Below are 25,015 nucleotides of genomic sequence, written 5' to 3' on the forward strand. Positions count from 1 at the left end.
AGATCTTCTCTGATGGATCTAATAAAATGAATAGATACGGTTTCGATATGAAATGGGTCTAGAGGAGATCTTCTCTGATGGATCTAATAAAATGAATAGATACGGTTTCGATATGAAATGGGTCTAGAGGAGATCTTCTCTGATGGATCTAATAAAATGAATAGACACGGTTTCGATATGAAATGGGTCTAGAGGAGATCTTCACTGATGGATCTAATAAAATGAATAGATACGGTTTCGATATGAAATGGGTCTAGAGGAGATCTTCTTTGATGGATCTAATAAAATGAATAGACACGGTTTCGATATGAAATGGGTCTAGAGGAGATCTTCTCTGTTGGATCTAATAAAATGAATAGATACGGTTTCGATATGAAATGGGTCTAGAGGAGATCTTCTCTGATGGATCTAATAAAATGAATAGACACGGTTTCGATATGAAATGGGTCTAGAGGAGATCTTCACTGATGGATCTAATAAAATGAATAGATACGGTTTCGATATGAAATGGGTCTAGAGGAGATCTTCACTGATGGATCTAATAAAATGAATAGACACGGTTTCGATATGAAATGGATCCAGAGTAGATCTTCTCCGATGGATCTAATAAAATGAATAGATACGGTTTCGATATGAAATGGGTCTAGAGGAGATCTTCTCTGATGGATCTAATAAAATTAATAGACACGGTTTCGATATGAAATGGGTCTAGAGGAGATCTTCTCTGATGGATCTAATAAAATGAATAGACACGGTTTCGATATGAAATGGGTCTAGAGGAGATCTTCTCTGATGGATCTAATAAAATGAATAGATACGGTTTCGATATGAAATGGGTCTAGAGGAGATCTTCTCTGATGGATCTAATGAAATGAATAGACACGGTTTCGATATGAAATGGGTCTAGAGGAGACCTTCTCTGATGGATCTAATAAAATGAATAGATACGGTTTCGATATGAAATGGGTCTAGAGGAGATCTTCTCTGATGGATCTAATAAAATGAATAGACACGGTTTCGATATGAAATGGGTCTAGAGGAGATCTTCTCTGATGGATCTAATAAAATGAATAGATACGGTTTCGATATGAAATGGGTCTAGAGGAGATCTTCTCTGATGGATCTAATAAAATGAATAGACACGGTTTCGATATGAAATGGGTCTAGAGCAGATCTTCTCTGATGGATCTAATAAAATGAATAGATACGGTTTCGATATGAAATGGGTCTAGAGGAGATCTTCACTGATGGATCTAATAAAATGAATAGATACGGTTTCGATATGAAATGGGTCTAGAGGAGATCTTCTTTGATGGATCTAATAAAATGAATAGACACGGTTTCGATATGAAATGGGTCTAGAAGAGATCTTCTCTGTTGGATCTAATAAAATGAATAGATACGGTTTCGATATGAAATGGGTCTAGAGGAGATCTTCTCTGATGGATCTAATAAAATGAATAGACACGGTTTCGATATGAAATGGGTCTAGAGGAGATCTTCACTGATGGATCTAATAAAATGAATAGATACGGTTTCGATATGAAATGGGTCTAGAGGAGATCTTCACTGATGGATCTAATAAAATGAATAGACACGGTTTCGATATGAAATGGATCCAGAGTAGATCTTCTCCGATGGATCTAATAAAATGAATAGATACGGTTTCGATATGAAATGGGTCTAGAGGAGATCTTCTCTGATGGATCTAATAAAATTAATAGACACGGTTTCGATATGAAATGGGTCTAGAGGAGATCTTCTCTGATGGATCTAATAAAATGAATAGACACGGTGTCGATATGAAATGGGTCTAGAGGAGATCTTCACTGATGGATCTAATAAAAATTGAATAGATACGGTTTCGATATGAAATGGGTCTAGAGGAGATCTTCACTGATGGATCTAATAAAATGAATAGACACGGTTTCGATATGAAATGGGTCTAGAGGAGATCTTCTCTGTTGGATCTAATAAAATGAATAGATACGGTTTCGATATGAAATGGGTCTAGAGGAGATCTTCTCTGATGGATCTAATAAAATGAATAGACACGGTTTCGATATGAAATGGGTCTAGAGGAGATCTTCTCTGATGGATCTAATAAAATGAATAGACACGGTTTCGATATAAAATGGATCCAGAGTAGATATTTGATGGATCGAATAAAATGAATAGATTCGGTTTCGATCATGGATCCAGAGAAGATTTTCTCTGATGGATCTAATAAAATGAATAGATACTGTTTTGGTATGGAATAGATCTAGAGGAGATGGGGGGGGGGGGGTCGAGTATCAGTGCCGACATGCCAACATCAACACCCGTGGATCGCCTTCGTCCAGGAACGCTTTGCCAGGAACTCTCAGTACCCCCTTTTTTTTGGTATAAAAATTCCATGACCCCCAGTATATTCATGACCCCCTTCAGAAGTAAATGACAGCCCCATATCACTCTACAACTTGGACTATTTGGAGGAGTGTACGCCGGACACGATATACCGGTACCGTGTCCCAATAATAAGTGTACGCCGGACACGATATACCGGTACCGTGTCCCAATAATAAGTGTACGCCGGACACGATATACCGGTACCGTGTCCCAATAATAATGTCCATCTGGGAAGTTGTTCCAAAATATTCTTCTCAAAACACTTCAAAAATAAAACAAAATCGCTTCAAAATATCTTGGCAGTTTCAGTGATGGCTTTAAACAAGTAGTAAAGTTTGACTAATTCCACGGCCCACAGAGTGTTAACCACATGGGCGTGGCCATGATTGAGCAGAATGGGGGGCTAGCAACCACAGAAACTTTTCGGGGATACAAAAAATGTACAATGGGGACGACAATGAGTAAAATGGCTACAAATGGGTCAAAACATTGACAAATGGGGACGAAAAATTGGCTTCTGGCTACGCTACTGGATAACCTTCAAAAACAACAACACGGACATACGTGTACCATGCTTTGGAACTTTAAGTTCCAGTGCATGGTACACGTATTCCTTAAAAGTGATGAGAATTGACGCACATACGCACAAACTATACGCACAAACGGAACCAAATGTAGGTGCAGAAGTAGGTCAAATTCGATGGCCAAAAATAAACAATTCCAGAGCCACAGAGGTATATACATTATAATAACAAACTGAACAAACAAAATGATATAATTCAGGGACAAACAACAAAATATTAAATTAAACAGCAAAACCACATGCTATAGTTTAAGCTGAGACTAGTATACTAGTCTCAGAGTTTAAGAACACATTCATGTAAAAATTACTGAGTTGTGAAAATGTGACACAACATCCAATGGAGGAGTAACACAAAACATATAAACAAAGTTAAAAACCCGTCGTTTCGAAAAGACAAAACTTTTCTTTTTCGAGGGATAACAGCTAATATAGTGGACACCAGCTCTGATAAAACTAAAAACTGTGTACAATATAGAATGCAGGAATTATCCAAATGTCTATGACAAAACACTCGATTCGATTGTGCACGGTCTTAATGATAACAGAGAATATTGATTATTGATACTTGCATGTCAGTTTTTATACGTTCCACAACTGTTTGGAGTAACCTTTATTTTTGTACAGGTATCTATTATCAATTGACATGCTCAATGACTTCTCACTATACAGTTTAATAGGAGGAGATCAATAAATATAGATTTCGTCACAACTTTTGACAAATTCCTGTCCCATATTGAAACCAATGGTTAACATGTTAAGGGCGACTTTCCGATAGAATATCATTCATTATCATACATTCTTGTAAGTTGTAATATGAATATGTTTACATGCAGAGAAGATGTAAGAATGGAGATAAAAATGATGTGAGTCGACTGTTTATGAACACCTCTCTATATTAATGATGGAACAACAAGGACGTCTTGGTGGAATTGTTAAGGAATTCCTAGCCAATTCCTCCGCACATGGGCTGCCTAACATTTCTCAAAGCAACCACTCTTTTCATCGTGTTCTATGGATTATTTTGTTTTTTGGTGGTGTCGGTGCTGTTATTTGGCAAGTTTCGAAGCTTTTCATCATGTACGTAGACGCCCCATATCACGTTGACATGGAACTCCGGTTCAAAACAAATCTCGAATTCCCATCTGTGACAGTGTGCAATGTTAACTCTGTGCGCAGGACAAAGTTGGAAGAATCTGATAACCAATTTCGTTCGTATTTCGACGCTAATTTTGTACCCAATCACAATCCCCAACCTCCTCCTGCCGGTGATAGTCAAAGCGATGCAAATACCACGACTCATGATCCTGGTTCTACCAACTCACAAGGAACTACCATGCCTACTGACACGCAAGCCACAACAGAAGAGGTGAGTTTTTACCTTAGCCAAATGGCATTTGGTTATAAAGGGTATCTTTTTCTTAGATTCTGATTCGTTCTTTCTTTCTTCTACCAATCGTATAATGAGCCATCGTAGCCATATGCGTTTGTCAATTTTGACGAAATTTGGTTATTATGACCATTGGGGGTGCCACAAATGTCATGTGAAAATGTCTGGCGCAAATGTCATGTCAAGGAAATTATAGCCCTAAACGTGTTTTTCACTTAAAATAGTTGAGCACTAGGACCATTGGGTGTTGCCACAAATGCCACGTGATCATTTGCGGTCAAAGTTCTTCCACAGTGACCAAAAACGTAATTTTCACTCAAATTGACTAGGGGGCCCTATGACCCCCATGATAGATTTGCACACAAATATGTCATCCAAACAGCAAAGATATACAGTCCTTACAAGCCCATTGTGGTTCAACTAGCCAAGTATAATAATAATTGGGCTGATCATTCCTCATTATGTGTCCTTGCAAGGCCTTGTAAAGATAGGTAAACAATCTTTATAGAGCCTTCCAAGGGCATCTGTGTATTTACCTAGCTGAGCTAGGTCCTGTTTTTTTTTCCGATTCTTCTTCTTTCTTTCTTTACCAAATACTTTCAAAATGCTGCTGCTCCCGTAAATTACATAGTAGGCCTACAATGTCGTCACCACCATGAACCATAGGCTGGTGGTACAAATGTCGCATGAACAACTCTAGGTCAAAGGTCATAAAAGATCAACATCACTGGCTAAGGACCGTGCTCTGTGAGCACAATGTCTAGTTGAGTTTGTTTCAACCAGAGTTTCAACAGATGAATATTTTAGTTTACGCATTCAAATGTGAAGCTTGTCGGGGAACAAATCCGTGGCTAGGCTTCTCGAGCTTATTTTCACATTTTTTTACACAGAGTAGTTCGAAAAACGTTACATGTAGAAAATGAGAACGGAGTACGCCAAACGTACACATCTTTCCCAAAAAGGGATTTGTTTAATTTTCTGTCGACATGCTGAAGTGAATGAATAGTGAAAGAAACACCGTTTTGGAAATTCTCATCTGTGCTCGGATTTTGTTTGTCTGCAAGGCCAGTATGTCGCCAAGTAAAATAAAACTAAAAATATACTAAAAATAAAACCAAATAAAACTGAAAAGGTTTGATTCTCTGTAAACGGAATAAACTACAGCCTGTCTCAAAACAATTGTGCAAGTGAAAAGCGCGCTCTTTGACAATTAGAAAATACCGTTGTGACATGATGCTTACATCAAAGTCATAGTCAAGGGCGCAGTCTTAGCTCTTAAATGCCGTTTGTTCTGTTCAATCTATTTATTTTGATCTCGAGATATGTTTAGTTAACAACGAAAGGGTAAAATCACAATTGCGCCACTTTTTATAGGGAAGAGGACTGTACCTGTATTTACATTAATCATGTTAATCAATGATAGCTAATGTTGATGCGTCTAATGCACTCCCCCTTCGAGACTCGTGCATTAGACGCATCAACATCAGCGCGCGTATATTATTTTGTCAAATTTCTCTCCCAGCAAGTAATATGCGTTCATTAACCTATAAGTGTGCAATATTTGTTTGTCTTTTAACAGTGACAACCCCCCTCCCCCAAAAAAACCCCACACCAGTATTTACCATGATAAAATAATTGATATGCACATGTATTTAATTTTACAGCAGAATGTGAAATTTCTATTATCTTTTAATCTGTTTTAAGTGGAAAAAAGAGAATCGTTATACCTGTATCATGATAAAACAGTAAAAACAATTTCATATTGTTGTGTAATTGATGCGTTCTTTTGATTTCACGATGGAACTTTTGATAAACTTGATGCTATCATTGATTTACAGCACTCTTCCCTAGTAAACATGGAAAAAGTGGCACAATTTTGATTTTACCCTTCGTTGTTAACTAAACATATCTCGAGATTAAAACAAGAAAATTGAACAGAATAAACGGTATTTGAGAGCTAAGACTACGCCCTTGATGTTGATGTAAGCATCATGTCACAACGGTATTATCTAATTGCCACAGAGGGCGCTTTCCACTTGCACAATTTTTTTTGTATGGTTGGGTTAAATGCCCACCAAAATTATGCACGGTGGTAATGACATATCGTGTTGCATCATGTCATTGATACAAAACCCGGGTACAAAACTTGCTCACGAACACGAATGAGTGGAATTCGGGCTAAGTTATGTAAGTTATGAACTTAACATTCACTGAGGTAGTAGTAGAATAAACTACCGTAAAGGTTCGCCTAATGGCGCTATGGGGTCACCAGACATAATTGGAATTTTAGGCACAACTTAAAAGTACCCTCCCGTAAAATTCCCAACAGCAAATACGGGCACGGAACCTTAATTCTTTCAGACGAAGGAGCTCTCTATTTGCACACGATACTGTCTACATGTGAAATGTACCTCAAGGCAAAGGAGCTCAAGTGTGCCATCAGGCGATTCTTTCTGTTTTCAAAAAGCTACATGTAACCTTAGTCGGACTATTGATCCAGATGGAGCGCTAATCTGAATTGAGTCTGAACAAATTTTAAGAATCAAATTGATATTGTCAACGTGATAAAGCAAAATTAATCAGAGTTCGCTCATTGCGCGCATGATTTGTCCCGGTAATGTGTTTCTGGTAGCCGGTCAGCAGGACGACTTGGGAATTGTGCCCCCATTTGAAGATATTTCCCGGTGCGCCGCTGATAGGTTTCGGAAAATACAAGTATTAAGGTGATGGATACATGGGATGCTACTAATGTACTAATATATATTGGAACTATAAAACAAACATTAGAATTTGATTAGGTTGACATCAGAGTGACCAGATTCATTTTGTTTGATTGCATCACATATCAAAGTCAGTGCGACGGTGAAATACATTAGCCCATTATACCGCCATTTAAAACGCTATCATTTAAACGATATCCCCCCGGAACGCTATTTGCAAAGATTCCTTTCATGCAAGTTTTTTTTCCAGGCAATTCTTTCTTGGGACCAACGAGAATCTCGAGAGTTCTATCAAACTATTTCTGAAGAATACAAGACCCAACAGATGTTGATAAATCTGCTTGCGAATAAGACAACGGAAGAAAGACAAGAAATTGGACATCAGCTAGATGATATGCTCTTGTATTGTGAATGGAAAGGATATCCATGCTCGCCAGGGTAAGCCTATTTAGTCTAGCCATATGACAAATAGACTACAAAAGAGGGGGAGGGGGACATGCCTCCCTAATTTTTCCATGGCGGATGCCATTGCCCCTCCTAAAAATCCTAATAGAAGAAAAAATAAAACATTAATTGCCTTTGTGCATTTTCCTTTTTAACTCGAAGAACAGTAATTTGGCCAAAATTGCAACTTTGCGCGCTTTGCGAATAATGGTCCATCAAATATCCAAATTTACCTTCGTTATGGGCTTCAATAGTCTGACATTGAAAGTTTCACTCGATTCGTGCGTAAACATGGTACATTAAAACCAGAACAATAATGCTCGTCCCTCGCTTATGCTTACGGCTCTACCGAGTCTGGCCTGGTTCAATGTAGTTCAATTCAGAGAAATCTTAAAAATATTGTTTTAATATACGGTATCACTGTTAAACAGCGTTGACAAAGTCATTTCTGTCCTTCCTTGGAACGATAGTTTCTTGTGGAGAATCATGATACTTTACTTTCTTAATTGTTAATTTGGAATTCATCGGATCACCACATACATGTATCAACAATGAATTGATATTACATAGCCCGATCTTCACTATGGTAGAAGAATTCCATATCCATTCCCCTGTTTCATTTGTGATCTTTCTATTTGTTTTCTTCATTTTTTGGCATCAGAAACTTTACAAGGTTCTTCCACTACAAATATGGAAATTGCTACACTTTCAACTCGGATATGTTCGATCGCAGTGCCCACCTATATTCCAACAGACCTGGACCACTTTATGGTAATAAATGTACTTTTTGTTGAATTTATTCGTTCGTTTGTTTGATAATGACAATAATCCTCTCACATCACTAATCACATTTAAATGGAACATTTACATATATAAAACATCCATACCATTCAAGTTTAAATCTCCAAAAACGCAAAAAGAGCAACATTATTTTTTATATTGCCATAGGTCTTTCTCTTGAATTAAATGCCCAACAAGGAGAATACATGCAAGGGATTACAGCAACTGCAGGATTTAAAGTGGTGATTCACAATCCAAACGAGATGCCGTTTCCTGAAGATCACGGGATATCTATATCACCAGGTTTTGAAACATCCATTGGAGTTCGTGTGGTAAGTAAGCTTAAGTAACAGATCCGGAATATTTGCAATAATAGTCTAATCTCACCCCATCAAGCGAGATGTCTCCTATACCCCACACATCCCGCACACGTCATGCATTGCATCACACAAGTTCGAGGACCTTATCATCATGCAGTTATTGTTAACTACATGTATACACACAACACTGATGAACTAGTTAGCGTCATATATGAAAAAGTATAAAAGCTATGATTTTAGTACTTGGTCTATGTTTCAATTACTTATTCTTTTCAAATTATCTGAATTTTCAACCCAGTACAAGCTTTAATAACGGGGGACCATGCATTTGTATGAGAAAGAAATATACCATCTATATCCAAACTCCCGTGTTATTCCAATGCACATTTGGCTTCACCTGGCCGCCCTGGCTTGGTCGCATTTGCAAGAGGGGTGTAACAGGCCCCCTTTTTTGACATGAAAATTATGAGTTAACCCTATAGAAAAGCATATAAACTCAATTTTCCCAGGAAAATTTGTGGTCATTTTTTCAGGCCCATCCCCTTAGGAGGGTCAAAATTTTCAGGGCCCCCTTTTGCATCAGGCCCCTAAGAAGTGTTTGTGAACGGTCCCTTACGAGTCATATCTTTTTAAATTGTAAATTGACAGCTCTCTTTCATCTGAACAGGTGGATATTGCACGTCTTGGAAAACCCTGGGCAGATTGCGTCAATTCTGTTAAGAAGGATGTTCCATTCGAAGACTTTTTATACGACGAATTATGGAATAGATTACAGCATGACGGTAAATATTATACAAATACTACATGGTTAGAGGGGAAATAAGGCAAACTATTTTCCCGAGGTATTGGCTATGGGTCTATCACCCCCGAAACCGGAGGATGAAGGGTGATAGGCCCGTAGCCAGTAGCCCAGTACCAAGGGAATATGGCAGTGTCCTATTTCCCCAATATAAACATGTAGTTTTTGTGACCTGCCACCACGAAATGAGCGTTTTAACGCTCATTTCGTGTCCCATGACCCATTGTACCCCCATTCACAAAGGACATTCAGACATACTTCTGGCTTGAACAGGTGCGCGGCAAACAAAGCCATCTCTGTCAGCCTGTGAATGTCTCGACACTACCAACTTGCGACTTTATACTCATTTCGTTGTGGCAGGTCACAATTGAATACCTGAGTGGAAGAAGGGCCCAACTCCAATTTTTTACAAAAATGAGTTAGACCCAGCATTTTATTGCCAGCAGACAGTTCTTACTTGTGTTTGAAAGATGAGCCAAAATCCACTCTCTAAAATAGTCTTCCACATGGTTTTCATGGTTCTTCCACAAATATTGGGTTAAAGTGCAATTTTGTTCATCCATGAAAACTGCTTTTCACTACAATAAACTTTCTTGCTAACATATCACATGTGCAACTAATGGATAATTATCAAATTTCTGTAGCTTTTTATAACACATCTGTTTACGGAAGTGGCACTTACAGTATATTAGTGGAAGAAGGGCCCAACTCCAGCTTGCATTAAGACCTGTACCGTTGCCATGGAAACATCATATATAATTTTGAATGTATGTAATATTGTATATTCATGTGTTAAAGGTCCCCTGAAGATGACAATATTCTGTCTATAAAACTTTTCCAAATATTAAGTTTTTCCTTAATATCTCAAAAACAGTTTTGATGGAGTTGGGCCCTTCTTCCACTCAGGTATTCAATTGTTTTATTACACCGAACTTTGGGTATTAATGAGTACTTGAGTAGTAATATTATACCCATATAAATAAATTATGACTGTTGAGTTGCCTATGCATTAGAAAAATAACTCTTGCATAGGTTAAAAAACGGTAAAATAAAAAAGCTATGGAGGCCCTGTATGAAATTATCGATTGGCTCCAAACAAAGGATTTGAGCCGGTGTCCTTCACCGTAGCAAGGGGGTGACACTAAATTCACGGTTGTTCTATTAGCAACGCAAAATCTATGAAAAATTCAGCTGGTTTACTAGCTAGAAAGTGAGGCCAGTTATCGATCCGTTATAGCTCGTTATGAATAATTCATGTTCGACCCCTTGGATCATGTTAATTGAGTTTGGCAAATAACAACGTTGTTAGTTTTGCGAACTTTGCCTGTTCAATGAGAGTATAGCGCGCGCCCAATACATCTGGGCACAAACCAGGCGAAAACGATCCAGTTTAATGAAATGGCGGACGGGTATTCCCATCAGGCACCAGTGATATGTTTTTTCAAAGAAAGTCTACTAATTTGATCATATGAAATGACATTTTGCAATAGCAAAGTCAAAATTAGGACTTGCTGTCAATAATATGAAGGAAATATGTGACGTGTCATGTCAAAAGGAGACACTTTTGGGCAGGATCGTAAATGGAGAAATAGACAAAAAATCTGCCTGGGGTGACTTTTTCACAATTTGGGTTTATTGCAAATTTGTGATGCTATTAATGTTTAAAATATTGTCTGATAGTTTCAGACCGGAATATAACTGGCATCTTGTATTTTTTGAGACATTTTTCAAGGTAATTCCTACTCTCACCATTGTCAATAATATTTTCAAAGGCCGATATCTCAATTTCCAATTTTATAATACCATAACTTACAAACTCAATATCTTTGCTTAGAAATGTTCGATTTCATTGGGGAAAACGGCGTTGTGGAGCAAATATCTCTATATTTAAGATATGTAAAAACCTCAAAATTGATAACCTGCCCAAAAGTGTCTCCTTTTGACATGACACGTCACATATGTGACAGAGGCAAGGTGGGAAATACAAGTAGTATTTAAGTTATAATAACCTTTGATACCCGACCTGACCTTCCATCATGGCGCCATGATTCGTCTTATGTATTTCTATTATTAGGGATGACCATCATAATTTCATGTTGCCCCTTTTGCTACAAAAGATTATTTTCTGGAAAGAACGCATCAACAGAAGTATTTTGGTGGTTAAATGGTCAAAATCGGTCAAAAACTTTTCGAATTATGAATTTTCAAAGTTTCCCATTCTGACCGGTCATTGAACGAAATAAATTGACAAAGTCTAAATATAGCAATGTGAGCAAAATTGGTATAAGCATATATTTACCTTTTTATATTTCTTTATTTTAATATATATGCAAACATGAAACAAGCATATTGTGAAAGTATCAAAGGGTTTCTTATGAAATGGCACTTTACTAGTCAATAGCATTAAGTATTTCTTCAAACCGAGGCACTGAAATCATGCTTTTAGAAAACATTTGCCAAAAATCATCCATAATGGCCAAAGTGGCACAAAATCAAAAGTCCAGTGTGAACTTTTTTTCCACAACAATATACACTACACATAAGAAAAATACTAATGTACTACAAGGATTTTCAACATAGGAATCCAAACAATCAAGTACCAACATGCACAGCTTTATCCTGATATCACTTCTGGGGTTTTAACAAAATGTTTAACCTCTATTGTGATTGGCAGCAGCATAAGGTATCTCTTTGATAGCTGATAATGCCCAGCCATTCAGCAAGTGGCTAATAACAGACCTTGATAGGCTTGAATGAATACTGTCATGTGCTACAAAACCATCACATCCAGGGCCTGGTCACACCATATGCTACAGAGAGCACAGTACTTTAACAATGGAGTGAAAGACTCATTATTGATTAGGCGCGTATTTTAAAAGTACAGCTCCTGTGCGTGTATAGCAGCAAGTCAGTGCAGATGGTATAAATATAAGAAAATGTTTAGGGTTGAGATCAGGTGAATAATACAACAAATGAGCATGAAACTTCACATTTATGTTCAGAAAGGTGTCTATTTAACATGATTCGAAAGGTGTTTGGAAATTCCAAAGGGAAGCTGGTGATTTAATTTTTAACTCGAGATCTACTTGTCCGGTTTTTTTTCCTTTTTACAGAGGGTATGATAGAGGTAATAACAACAACTCTGCCAAATTACAGCTCAGTAGGTCAAGGTGTTCACCTGATCTTTTCATCTGAATATTTTGTGCCATTCTGAGCAGTGCTGCACTGGGCCACTGGCAATTAAGCGCACTGTGGCGATTGACCAATTTTGACTCACACTTACAGAAAAACCAAATAAGTTATGATGCTGTAATTTGCAGGATAGTTACAAAACATAATTGGCATTAACATCTCCAATTTTTACAGAAAAATTATGAAAAATAAAAGAATGAGCTCAATTTAGAAATGTCTGTGCAAGCAGTGCACAGTTGAGCTCCCTGCATGTCTATGGGAGTGTTCTAATCAAGTTGATGGTTCATTGGTCATCCCTACTATTATGCTCTCAAGTAAAATAAAATACCAATCTGCACTGAGCAGACAATGTTACTTGGCTCCCAGCATGAATTATTGATTTTATACGGAGGTAAAGAAATGCACAGTGTATGTGCATGATGTGCAAGCATACTCCAAATATTTACGGTAAATCTGAATAGTGGTCACATGTTGACATTATCATGTGTTCGGCAAATCACGTGGCAACATTTTAAGATTTCAGGCTTGTTTACTAGTTAATTGCCATTTGTACTCTTTATTATTTATCTTTGTTAATTAACATATATTTTAAATGCTGATAAATCGTGGTTGGCTGCCCGTGATATCTGATAAATTCAATGTTTTATGAATATAATTCTACCACGCAGAGGGGGTTACGCAGCAGAATTTCACATCACCTGACTTAGCTAGATTTCGAAGCTCTGCTCTTCAAATTCATGTAACTTTCAAAGTTTATGCATTTAATATGATACTAATTTTTTGTTATAACCAACTGGTACACGAAATATACTAGCTTATTACCTTTACAGAAAGGTGATTATCAGCCTTCACTCAGCAAATTGACATGCCCGGCATATGCAGCCATTCTCCGTCTGGATTACATGACTGTCGCCCTCAATACGTCTGGGCACAAATTTAAATAACAATACGCTATTTACATATCAATGCGGCCTCATGCTAATTAAAGCTGCCCCATCCAGGAGTTCATCTATGACCGTAGTTATGGCGGAGTGCAGTCCATTCAATCAAATGTTGTCATCAACCTATTTGATCGTAGTGCAGGGTTATGTGTGTGAGACGAACTGTCACGGTAGATTGCAATCATGCTTTTGTTGAATGCATTTGAGTAGTCCGCCATATTTACGGGATGCTACGTCACATGCAAGGCCTCTATACTTCGTTGATAAATGGGTACCATGTGTGCCGGGTGCCTCATCCACAAACAGAAATCTGCGTATGTCTTTATGTTTGTATTGTATATTACATAAATGAATGATAGTAGCTGATTAGCCCTAGAACTCTGGCCATAGTATCCGTTTTTGACTTCTACTAGGGCCAGAGGCACTTACATTGAAAAATTTGTTGGAGATGCTTGAACGATCCAGTACAAAAAATGACAGCATTTCAATGCTTGATCGAACCAATACAAATGTGTGTCAGGTCACTAATTAACATGATAAAACCCACTTGAGAACACACAATCGCCGGTCATTTCTAAAGATACATTTATACTCAATCGCTTTTGCAGAAACCTGAATCGCACGCATGATCAGTGTACTAAATCGCCGTCATATTTGCCTGCTGAGCATGTGCATGATTCGCTATGTTTCAAAAGCGACACGTAGGCCTATATTGACACCCTCTGTCGGTCAACGTTCTCTAAAATTGTACACATAACTTGTGCAGTTAACGACAAGGATTCAGTCTGATGATGAGTAACCCATGGGTATAAACACATCTTTACACAATGACTAATTTACATAGGCACAAAAGACCGTGTTCATGTACCGTTACTCAGCCAAACATGGCAGAGTAGGTCCCGGATGACGGTACATGTTCCTATCTCCTCAACGTTATACCTTTCCAACAAGGAAAGAGATACGAAAAGCGAATTTAATACACATTTGTATTGGTTCGATCAAGCATTGAAATGCTGTCATTTTTTGTACTGGATCGTTCAAGCATCTCCAACAAATTCAATGTAAGTGCCTCTGGCCCTAGTAGAAGTCAAAAACGGATACTATGGCCAGAGTTCTAGGGCTAGTCGTAACTGTGTCAGAGACATCGTGTGTACTTCGATTGAATGCCGCTTCTTTCAAACACGCTAATCCAACAGGTGCGAGTGACTTTAAACCCCTTACGAAGAAGGACGAAAACTCCTCCACCAGTGCGACCGACCCGTGGTATACTGTAGTACGAAAAGATTGTCTCTGTTTATACCTCGAAAACGCTGTGTTCTGGCACTTGAAGTAGGGCCAATTCTTGTTGCAATTTTGTCGATAGGGCGCAAATGATTCTTTCCAGCTCGACAACCACGAAATTTCTTATTCAAGATCTTTCAGTTTATTCCAAGTGCTACTGTCTAGACGTGAAAGTCCAGGGTTGTTTATTACACCCTTATTGATTCTAAGCAGAATGTTTCGGCTGTAAGTGAGATATTGTTTTCCAATTCCGATCATGATGGAAACGAATCGATGAACCAATTGATACACAAATCGATGTTTGTTTGTTTGTTTGTTTGTTTGTTTTATTTCTTCTTTAACCTGGGACACTCAATCAGTTGAAAACATAATTAATCATCTGTTCTTCCTTGAGGCCCAGGGATGTAATTTGGTAGGCGAATATACACAGTACATACGAGTCAAATAACAACGATGGTAACGACGAATGAAGTAATATTTACCGAAAATTACGAACATTTACTTCGTTCCAGTTCAGATTGACAAAACATCGGCAATGTTGAACTACTTACAAAATGTCCTTAGCGAAAATTGGCCCAATCAGCGTACGATAATAGGGTGATTTTGCAGGTTTTTGGGAGAGCACTTTTCTCCCGTGGCAAGCCAAGCTGGCGCCCTCATCAATAGTTATCGAGCGAGACGAACATGGTTTCAGCATAATGTGAAAATTCTATAGACTAACTATCCAGACGACCGTCCATCTCTTCACGGTCTATGATATAATACAATATTTACCCACTAATATTTTGTGAATATTTCTTTTCTTATTATTATCAGACATGCGAGCATAGTTGTTACCAATGGGAAGTGTTACAGCGCTGTGGATGCTCAAATCCTAAGTATCCATATCCAAGAAACTCAACGGAGCAACCATGCGCTCTATCAGGAGATATTGCAGATTCAGAAAGTAAGCCCATTTACCATGCTTATTATTAAAGACCCTATTAAAAAGACCAGTTTGTGTCTGATGTCAGGAAAATGCGAGGTTTGATTGGTTGCTGACCTGCGCAGTACGGCCTTTTTGGTCTGGTTGACAGGACGTCGTACGCAACCTAGTCTTTTTAATTTGTCAATTATACTTGGCGTATTCTGTTTTTTTTTTCATGATTGTAAATTTTCAGCGACTATTAAAAAGTCAGAAAAAAACATAATAGCTGATAGAGCTAAGTTCAACAACAGATATCAACAGCCAGGAGAATCAGTAGATGCGTACATACAAGATTTGTACAGACTCGCAGAGGACTGCGATTATGGGGGGTAAGAAGACCTTGTCAGAGACAAGATAATACTCGGTGAAAAACTCTCGGACTCGACTACTTTTCACAAGTCAAATCTCACACTCAACGACGCGGTACAGCTCTGTCGCCAGGTTGAGGCGAGACAGGACAATCGCGAGGTCGTCCGCGTCAACAGCTTAACGTGTCAGAATCAATGACGTGAAGAAGCCAGCTACCAATAATCGTAATAGTACTACAAGTAGGCCCTAAATGTCAGTGGTGTGGTCACCAACGACATGAGTGCAGCGCATATCCTGCCAAAGAAGTCAAGTGTAATGGCTGTCACAGACGCGGTCATCTCAAGGCATACAGTATATCGCTCTTCCACTGCATCACTGACACACGTAAACGAGGTCGAAGCCATCGGTGATATTGAATTTGACTTGCTCTTTCTCGGTGAAATATTTAACAGCAGTCAAGAAGAAGACTATTGGAGCGCTTAAGTAAATGTAAACACACAGCCAACACGCTTCAGTGTAAATTTGTCATGGCTGTAATGAGTGACACTCGCACAGACAGATGATGCCCTCTGACGTCTCTGATGGCACAAAACTGCCCATATTTGGACATTTCAAAGCAACTCTGAAGTACAGAGACCATGCAGTTGATGAAACAGTTTATGTCATCAAGAACCAGAAATGTCCTGTTCAGTCGCCAAGCTTGTCGCCAGTTGGAGCTCATTTTAGCGATTGATGAAGTTGGTTCAAGCATGAAGATTCCAGACTTCAAAGCAGAGTATCCATTCCTCCAAAGGAAATACTGAGCACATCACGCTGAAACCAAATAAACACCCATTTTGCCTTCATGTACCACGTAAGATACCGCACTCTCTTCTCCCCAAAGTGAAGACAGAGATAGAGAAAATGCTTCGACAGGGAGTCCTTTCACCAGTTACAACTCCTACAGACTGGTGCTCCGGTATCGTTTGCGTTGAAAAGCCAAATGGATCTGTAAGAATCTGCGTTGACCTGACCTGACAGCACTCAATAGTATGACATGATGTCAAGTATCTTCGCAGTAAGCTTACATGCACTCATTGTACTATTATGATAGGGAACCTCCGTGTTCTATTATTTTGAAGCCGTTCTGTTCTATCGATAGAATCACGTGTGCGCGTTCATGTCTTTCATAAGAAACGATTGAAATATCGTACGCTTACCCTCAAAACTGTCCATTCGTGATTGGTTATTTTTTATCACGTGCTTCGAAAGTTTACACAACAGTTGTTTAAATTCAGTTTTGGTGACAATGCAGGTGGAATGGCATCCAATTATATTTACATAATCTAGAATTCACACAACCTTGTTCAATAATCACACGCCGTTGCGTAAAATCTTTTATAAACAAGGTTTTTACACAGGTGAATAACGGTGTATGCGCCAACTACTTCGCAAAGACACAGAGTGTTGTTGGGGTGAAAGCTCACGGATGCATAAACCCGGTACGCGGTCATTGAGACGGAGGCACTCCCGGCTACATCATGTACATTGGCGTGTGGAAAGTTCACAGAATATGTAGTTGAACTACACTTTACGCTCCCTCTCCCCAGTACCACTGTGCTCGCAACGATGCCTCTTCGCATTCAACGCTTTCGTCTGCGAATGATGAGATTTACCCCAGAAGTTATAGCATGTAGCTGGAAAGCAACAAGTTATCAAATAATAACGCAGACCCAATATATTTATCGTGGAAGTTGAAAGCTGCGCTCATAGTCTGTTGAAAGCACTTCCAGCAACCCAGCAACGTCTTCAGGACATTGCCAGAGCTCGGCAAGTAAATGAAGAATGTATGCAGATAACTGACTATTGTCAGAATGGATGGCCTGCACACATGCCCATACACATGTCCATTGCTACGCCAGTATTGGGAAGCAGAGTCATTTCGCTAGGGCATTTCGCGGTTGTGGATACTCTACTCCTACATGTATACGATGACCGTCTTGTGATACCCAGATCAATGAGACTAGAGATCTTACAATGCATCCATCAAGGTCACCTGGGTATTACAAAGTGTCGCGCACACGTTCACAATTCAGTGTGGTGGCCAGGTATGTCAGACAGCATCGTAGACATGGTCAGCAAGTGTCAGACCAGTGCCATCAATCGTCCTGAGCAGAAGGAACCACGCATACCCTCATCTTTCCCACAGTGTACCTGGGAAAGACTCGGTATGGATTTCTTCCAATATCAGACTTCAAGTTACATCATTATAGACTATTACTCTCAATGGATTGAGATTAAGAATCTCAAAGACCAAACATAAGAATCTGTTATCACAGTGTTAAAGGAACTCTTTGCCCAACATGACATCCCCAATCTTGTGGTTTCGGACAATGGTCTACAGTTTAGTGTAGACCAAAGGTCGTATTGAGAAAAAATTATATATTTGTGATCCTTGGGCCTAAACGAATAATTTGATATACTTTCCCGGTACACCTTGAAGTGACATTTTAACACTTTCAATTTGTGACCCCTTTATAACCCCATGGGGTCATTTGGGGTGTTATTTATTTCAAAATACTCAAGGGTGCCAGGGTGGCATCCGCCAGATTCTGAACCAGCAGGTCTCAGAGATATAGAAAACACCAAAAAAACATTGTGCGGACGCTACTTTTGAGTCAAGACAAAATATCATATTTCAGCACCAGACTAATATAGGCGAAGCTTGCGCATTTTACACAGGTCTATACCATTATGATGGACCCAAGCGTGTGTCCTTTACGAACCAATATAAGTAAACAATTAACAAAAACAAACAAATAAAAATGTTTTCTCTTTCACAACTATGTACAGCCGTTCAGTGTGTGCGAGATGTTGACCATAGCTACTATAAAGGTGAATTGGGATGCGAAAGTTATTGTCCTCACGGCTGCAAGTAAGTAATGATTCCGCCATTTCGAGTAACAGCACAGTATCTCCTTATAAATACCACAACAGTTATTCTATTTTTCTTGCAAGGCAGGTATTTTAATTAATCTGCTCTTAATTACAAAGTTATGGAGCAGGAAATATAGCGAAAACTATCGTTTTTACTATTATTTGACATAAATCAATAACTGCAATCATAGATTTTAATGCCCAGTGGCTTCCTTGACACATTTCCTATAAGATCAATGCGGGATTCACTGGTAAACAACCTGTTAACATGGTAAAAGTACTAATATAATGAGATATACTTACAGTGACTTAAACACATCCTTTGTTTCAGTGAACGAAGCTACATACCAGCAATGAGTCTCGGCATGTGGCCATCAAATGCATATGAAGTGAGTAAAGCTTATGTTTTTCGTTATACATACTGACCACAATTATATTAAAGGCCCATTCAGTGATTTGCTCATCCGGACGATCGTAAAAATCATCAAAATTCAGATTTTGGTACCTTTGTAATTGGCATAGATGTGCTAACATAGCCTGCTAGTGGTTCGGTCGAAAGCCGTGTATTTTAAACAAAATAAAGCATTTACATGAATCTGGACTTTTGATACTGACAGTACAAAAAGTCCGACTCGAGATCGAAAGAAGCTCACTCTCCACCATACCAACACGCGTTGCGTATTGTTTCTACTACTTATTACATCAGTAGCTACTATTTTAAACAAAATACACAATTTTAACTGTTTTTCATATTTGAATTGACCGTTAGTTTGCCTCGGTGACGTTTAATTGCTTATTTTGTTTTCTACTACAAAAATTAAGCGTCTGTTACTCTGTTTTAAATCAATTTAGACTCTACTTCCCCCCCGTGTTAGAAACACTGGACTAGGAAGTTTTTCCAGTCGATTGGTGGCGCACTGTACGAAAATCTCGATTTTCTCGAGTCGATCTGAGTTGAAGTAGAAAACCTTTCTAAAACTTCTGTTTTTTGACTAATTTGTCGATGTATTCAGGGGAAAAGTGGTTTAATAAAATTCTGTAGACTTATTCTTTATTTCTAAGCAACTCTGACAAATTTCCATTTTTTTTAATGTTCCTGTGAAATCACTGAAAGGGCCTTTAACACGACCAAAATTTAGATCATGTGTGTCGGACATGGGTGTCGGACTCCGACTTCGCAAATAACACGATTTCCTATTAATTCATGTCTGTAAATTAAATGACAATGATGCTGTATATATTTCATTATCATTAATCATATTCATTTGTCATCAAATTGGTGTGTAATACTGTTCTGATCATTGGTTTTGTTTCAGCACATTTTAATGAAAAGAATGGAAAATGTGAACCAAGAAACAAGGGAAAGTATGCGAGGAGCCTCTCCAAAGATATGGATTAAGTATGAATATTAATGAAGGAAGGAAGGAAGGAATAACGAAATGAATGAATGAATGAATGAATCAAGAAATGAAGAAATGAATGAAGAAAGAATGAAGGAAGGAATGAATGAATGGTCATCAGAAGCATCAGAAGTTTCCTCTAACAAAACCCTATTATGTCCTTTATGAGTTATTGGATTTCTGATGGATGTAAGCCAATATCACTCTTGATGGTGTCCAGGGGCGTCGATCCTATTTGAAAAGTGTGGGGAACAGACAGTGGCGGATCTAGAGAAGTCATGTGTGGGCAGTGTGAATTCGCTGATGTCAATGGGAAGGGTGTCATCATTCACTGGAATGATGTCAAAGTCTGTATCAGGAACTGAAAGTGGTGCAGGCATGCAGGCAGCGTTTCTTTCTTCTGGTGTGCCCGCTAGAATCGCTGTTTTGGTCTCTTTTCTCCCAGTAATTTCATTTATGGCCCTCCATGCCATAGTGTGCTTGTTTATATATTTAAATAATTGTATGAATGAATGAAGGAATAAATACATAAATAAATGAATATCGAATAAATGCATAAATTAATAAATTAATAAATTAATGAATGAATGAATTTGAATGAATGAATGAAATTGAATGCACAAATGAATATGATATGTGTATATGTTTGTAGTGTGAGCATTTCATAACAAACCAAGACAAATAAAACAAAAGTTGCTTAAAATGAATGTCAGTAGGGCTAATTTGTTTCCATTGTCTGCTATTTTGCAGGGAAAATGTTGCCAGAATACTGGTGTACTACCAAGAACTCAACTATGAATTTATCGGACAGAAACCATCATATGGGGTAAGACACATAATACCTAAACATATTCACTTATATCATGTATATCTGTCTCTTGCCCTTCATAACATAATATAAACTAATCGCGACAAGTAGCGCTCAGTGCATGGCAGCGCCAGGGATATGTGCAAGGAAGGGGACCCCCCCCCCCCCAATCAGTGACGTAGGCTACCCATCTGCGTCGGAACCGGAGGCCAGGGGAGGCAGGGTCCAGTGCCACCTCATTTTTTCGACCGGGACCTTCCCCACTTTAATTCTCCATAATGTAATGTGTGTCACATGTCTGGGTGAACACAAATAAACAAATCTCTATTCTAGACCCTGAAAGCAAATGCACCAAATGGTTTCAAAATATGGACTTTCATGCATTAAGCTATTTAACTAACATAAAAATCAAAAGCCAAAACGTAGCAAAATGGTTCGCGAATATACTTATCTATTGTAACTATACTCTTCTTTCCTTTTTATACTATAGGTAATAGCTCTTCTGAGTGACATTGGTGGTCAGCTAGGTCTATGGATTGGAGTATCCATTCTAACACTGTGTGAGATGCTTGAATGTGTATGCGTTATTTCAGTTTTCATATTCCGCAAGGTGTTCCGTTGTGGAGAAAACCGTGTGATATCAACACCTATAGAAAAGATACCGCTGGAGAACTGATCTCCACCGCCGTCGTATGAAATTCCACGTGTCACATTAGTCAAAATTGTATGAATACAGAGTGTTATTAAAACATAAAAGCACAGATATGTTTATGTATGTGCCCGGTGTATGTGCCACATGATCTACAATCCCGGCCATAAGTCGTTCAAACACTTGTGTAAAAGAAGATTGTTTTAACCAATATTTTAGATATACTTAACCCCGGGTACTTAACATACTGACATTTAGCTTTCTTTGGTGTAAAGTCTGAACCCGACCGGGATTGTAGATATTTTAAACTGACTAAGTAAAAAAAGTCAAAAGAAAATATTCCAGTACACCTACTACTAATACAATATTCAACACAGGCACTCAATTGCTTTGAGCAGCGTTTCTGTGACCAAATTTTGGTCACGACATTTTGGCAAAGGTATAGATTTATAGATGTGTGGTACTACCGTACTACACCCCCTGATCAATTATGTGAATAATTTTACATTTTTCTCAAAAATAACTACACACTGGTAACAAAAGTTATGTATATTATAGGGGCAAGGAATCCTATTACTTCATTGAAATTCCAGTGATTCAAGACAAGCGGTTCATTATATGTTAAGAAATGAGGTACAATCTAGCGGTACCTCTTTTCTTATCATAAATATCATGAATAACGTACCGCTTGTCTTGGGTCACTGAAATTCCAGTGTAGTAACTAGATTCCTTGCCCCTATAATGTACATAACTTTTGTTACCAGTGTGTTATTATTTGTTGAGAGAAATGCAAAAATAGTCACAAATTTATCAAGGGGTGTAGTATTTTATTTATTTATTTATTTATTTGGCTTCATACACTGGTTACAATATCAAATATCAAATAACTACATTAAATTATGCAAAATTATTTGTTGAGTATGTACAGCAATGGGTTCTATAGAAAATTGTAACTTGGGCCCCAAAATGGTTCTTTCCGGCCTTTACATAACCCTTTTTATGTCTTAAATGTTTTTTTCTGGCCTTTACGTGATTCGTTTTAGTTCTTTGTATACCACATTAAGGTTCTATATTTTTCAATTCTGTAATGTGCAATCTTTGAAAATTGTATTATTTGAATTTGTATTTTAGAAACATTTCGTTTTGTGTTGTAATATGTTGGCGTATATCAAAACTAAGATAAAATCATAGAATAAATGATAATTTGATATTACTATAAATAAACTTATCGCGACCGGTTTTAATGCCGTAAATAAACAGATCGTGTTGATTTTTGCCATTATCGTGTAAGCCTATGGCAACAAGATGATTTTCTTTGTTTCAAGAAATATACACTATATATTGACTTAGAATCTACATGCAGTTGATGCAATTTAGTGCAAACATGAGTACTCCCGATTCCAGAAAAATATATATAATTTTCCAATAATTAGAATTCATAACCTCAAATTTAGTCTTTGGTTACTGGGGTGGATAATTTGTCACAGCATACGAGAAACACATTAACATAACTCATCAAAATAACAATGAGATCTAAAAACGAAAACAGAAACCAAAATTAAAAAAAGCCCCTTAGTAATAATAATTTTAAAAAATAGTATGTTCATCAACGCGGGCATCAACACCCCCAGCAGATTGCATGCATACTTACTGTCGTTTTATCTTCTCTGTTTCGGGAGCTCTATTGTTCAGAAACGAAAACGCAAGGGATTAAGTGAGATTTGACTTCATTGTTAAGTTTGGGGCATCATGATTCTCATTTCAAGAGGTAATAATCACACTTATGTCTGTCAATAAAGGTTGGATAAGTCAATTTTATGCAACACTGGTGCTTCAGTGGGTAAGCTCTACTCGCCCTCCTCTCTTCTCTCGATCTCCTCTCCTCTCCTCTCCTCCACCCGATCATCTCCTCGTCTCATCATCCCCACTCTCTCATTTTCCCTGACAAATAATAATATATACATTTAAAATAGATTCGAGTCTGGCAATTTTGCCTGAAGCAATTATCAGATTACCAATTCCAATGAAAGAAATCCAATTAGTTTCACTTCAACGCACTTCTCTGGTGTTGCATATTATCAAGTTTTAAGGTGTATTTGGGACGAAAATAATTCCCTGTTTCATCTCTACATAATCATATGACCGATTTTTGCGCGATTACACGAACAAGTATACGTAATTCTCGGCAATAGGCCTACTGATTACTAGCGATTAATGTATATTTCTACGCTGGGCTATTTTCACGAGCTACTCCCGCCTAGGCTGGAGTACCTATACACCCAACGCAAGTCAATTGAAGCCGTACAATTTATCGCGAATTTACGACCGTAAAATCTAGACACATCTTTTGTCTAGATTAGCATCAACCCTCTCATCTCCCGTTTTTCATGTCAGAAATTAACATAACTCCCGAAACCGAAACAGAAGTTCAACTTTTCTGTAGGCAACAAAAGACTAGAATAAAAGGAAGGATTGTTCACACGTACCATGCTAACATTTCAAAATAACAATGAGATCCGAAACCGAAAACTGAAACCGAAACAGAAAAGATAAAACGACCGACGGTTAGTATGTCATCAACGCCCTGGCAGTAGACAGCTTACTAAGTATGCCATCGTTCATTGCCTTCATCAGCAGTAGATAGCATACTTAGTATGTCATCAACGCCCTCATCAGCAGTAGATAGCATACTTAGTATGTCATCAATGCCCTATCAGCAGTAGATATCATACTTAGTATGTCATCAATGCCCTCATCAGCAGTAGATAGCATACTTAGTATGTCATCAATGCCCTCATCAGCAGTAGATAGCATACTTAGTATGTCATCAATGCCCTCATCAGCAGTAGATAGCATACTTAGTAGCGAAACCGAAACAGAAGTTCAACTTTTCTGTAGGCAACAAAAGACTAGAATAAAAGGAAGGATTGTTCACACGTACCATGCTAACATTTCAAAATAACAATGAGATCCGAAACCGAAAACTGAAACCGAAACAGAAAAGATAAAACGACCGACGGTTAGTATGTCATCAACGCCCTGGCAGTAGACAGCTTACTAAGTATGCCATCGTTCATTGCCTTCATCAGCAGTAGATAGCATACTTAGTATGTCATCAACGCCCTCATCAG

At 38.1% G+C, this 25,015-nt stretch overlaps 1 protein-coding gene across 1 annotated transcript; it reads left to right on the forward strand.

Moving 5' to 3' along the window:
- Positions 1 to 8,551: 8,551 nt before the first annotated feature.
- LOC140152819 (degenerin mec-10-like) lies at positions 8,552 to 23,163 on the forward strand. Its single transcript, XM_072175327.1, has 8 exons — positions 8,552 to 8,634; positions 9,290 to 9,404; positions 15,652 to 15,781; positions 18,944 to 19,025; positions 19,359 to 19,416; positions 20,344 to 20,426; positions 21,178 to 21,253; positions 21,726 to 23,163. The coding sequence occupies exons 2-8, from the start codon at positions 9,348 to 9,350 to the stop codon at positions 21,909 to 21,911; spliced, it is 672 nt and encodes a 223-aa protein (XP_072031428.1). The 5' UTR covers positions 8,552 to 8,634; positions 9,290 to 9,347; the 3' UTR covers positions 21,912 to 23,163.
- Positions 23,164 to 25,015: the final 1,852 nt, after the last annotated feature.

Source organism: Amphiura filiformis, chromosome 5 (genome assembly GCF_039555335.1).
Source record: "Amphiura filiformis chromosome 5, Afil_fr2py, whole genome shotgun sequence".
Classification (NCBI taxonomy): Eukaryota; Metazoa; Echinodermata; class Ophiuroidea; order Amphilepidida; family Amphiuridae; genus Amphiura; species Amphiura filiformis.

Excerpts from the sequence above, each read along its gene's own strand:
- LOC140152819 (XM_072175327.1), top strand. The coding sequence starts at position 9,348 with ATGTTCCATTCGAAGACTTTTTATACGACGAATTATGGAATAGATTAC. Across the intron at positions 15,782-18,943 it reads AGATATTGCAGATTCAGAAA|CCGTTCAGTGTGTGCGAGAT; the intron begins GTAAGCCCATTT and ends AACTATGTACAG. Across the intron at positions 19,026-19,358 it reads TATTGTCCTCACGGCTGCAA|TGAACGAAGCTACATACCAG; the intron begins GTAAGTAATGAT and ends CCTTTGTTTCAG.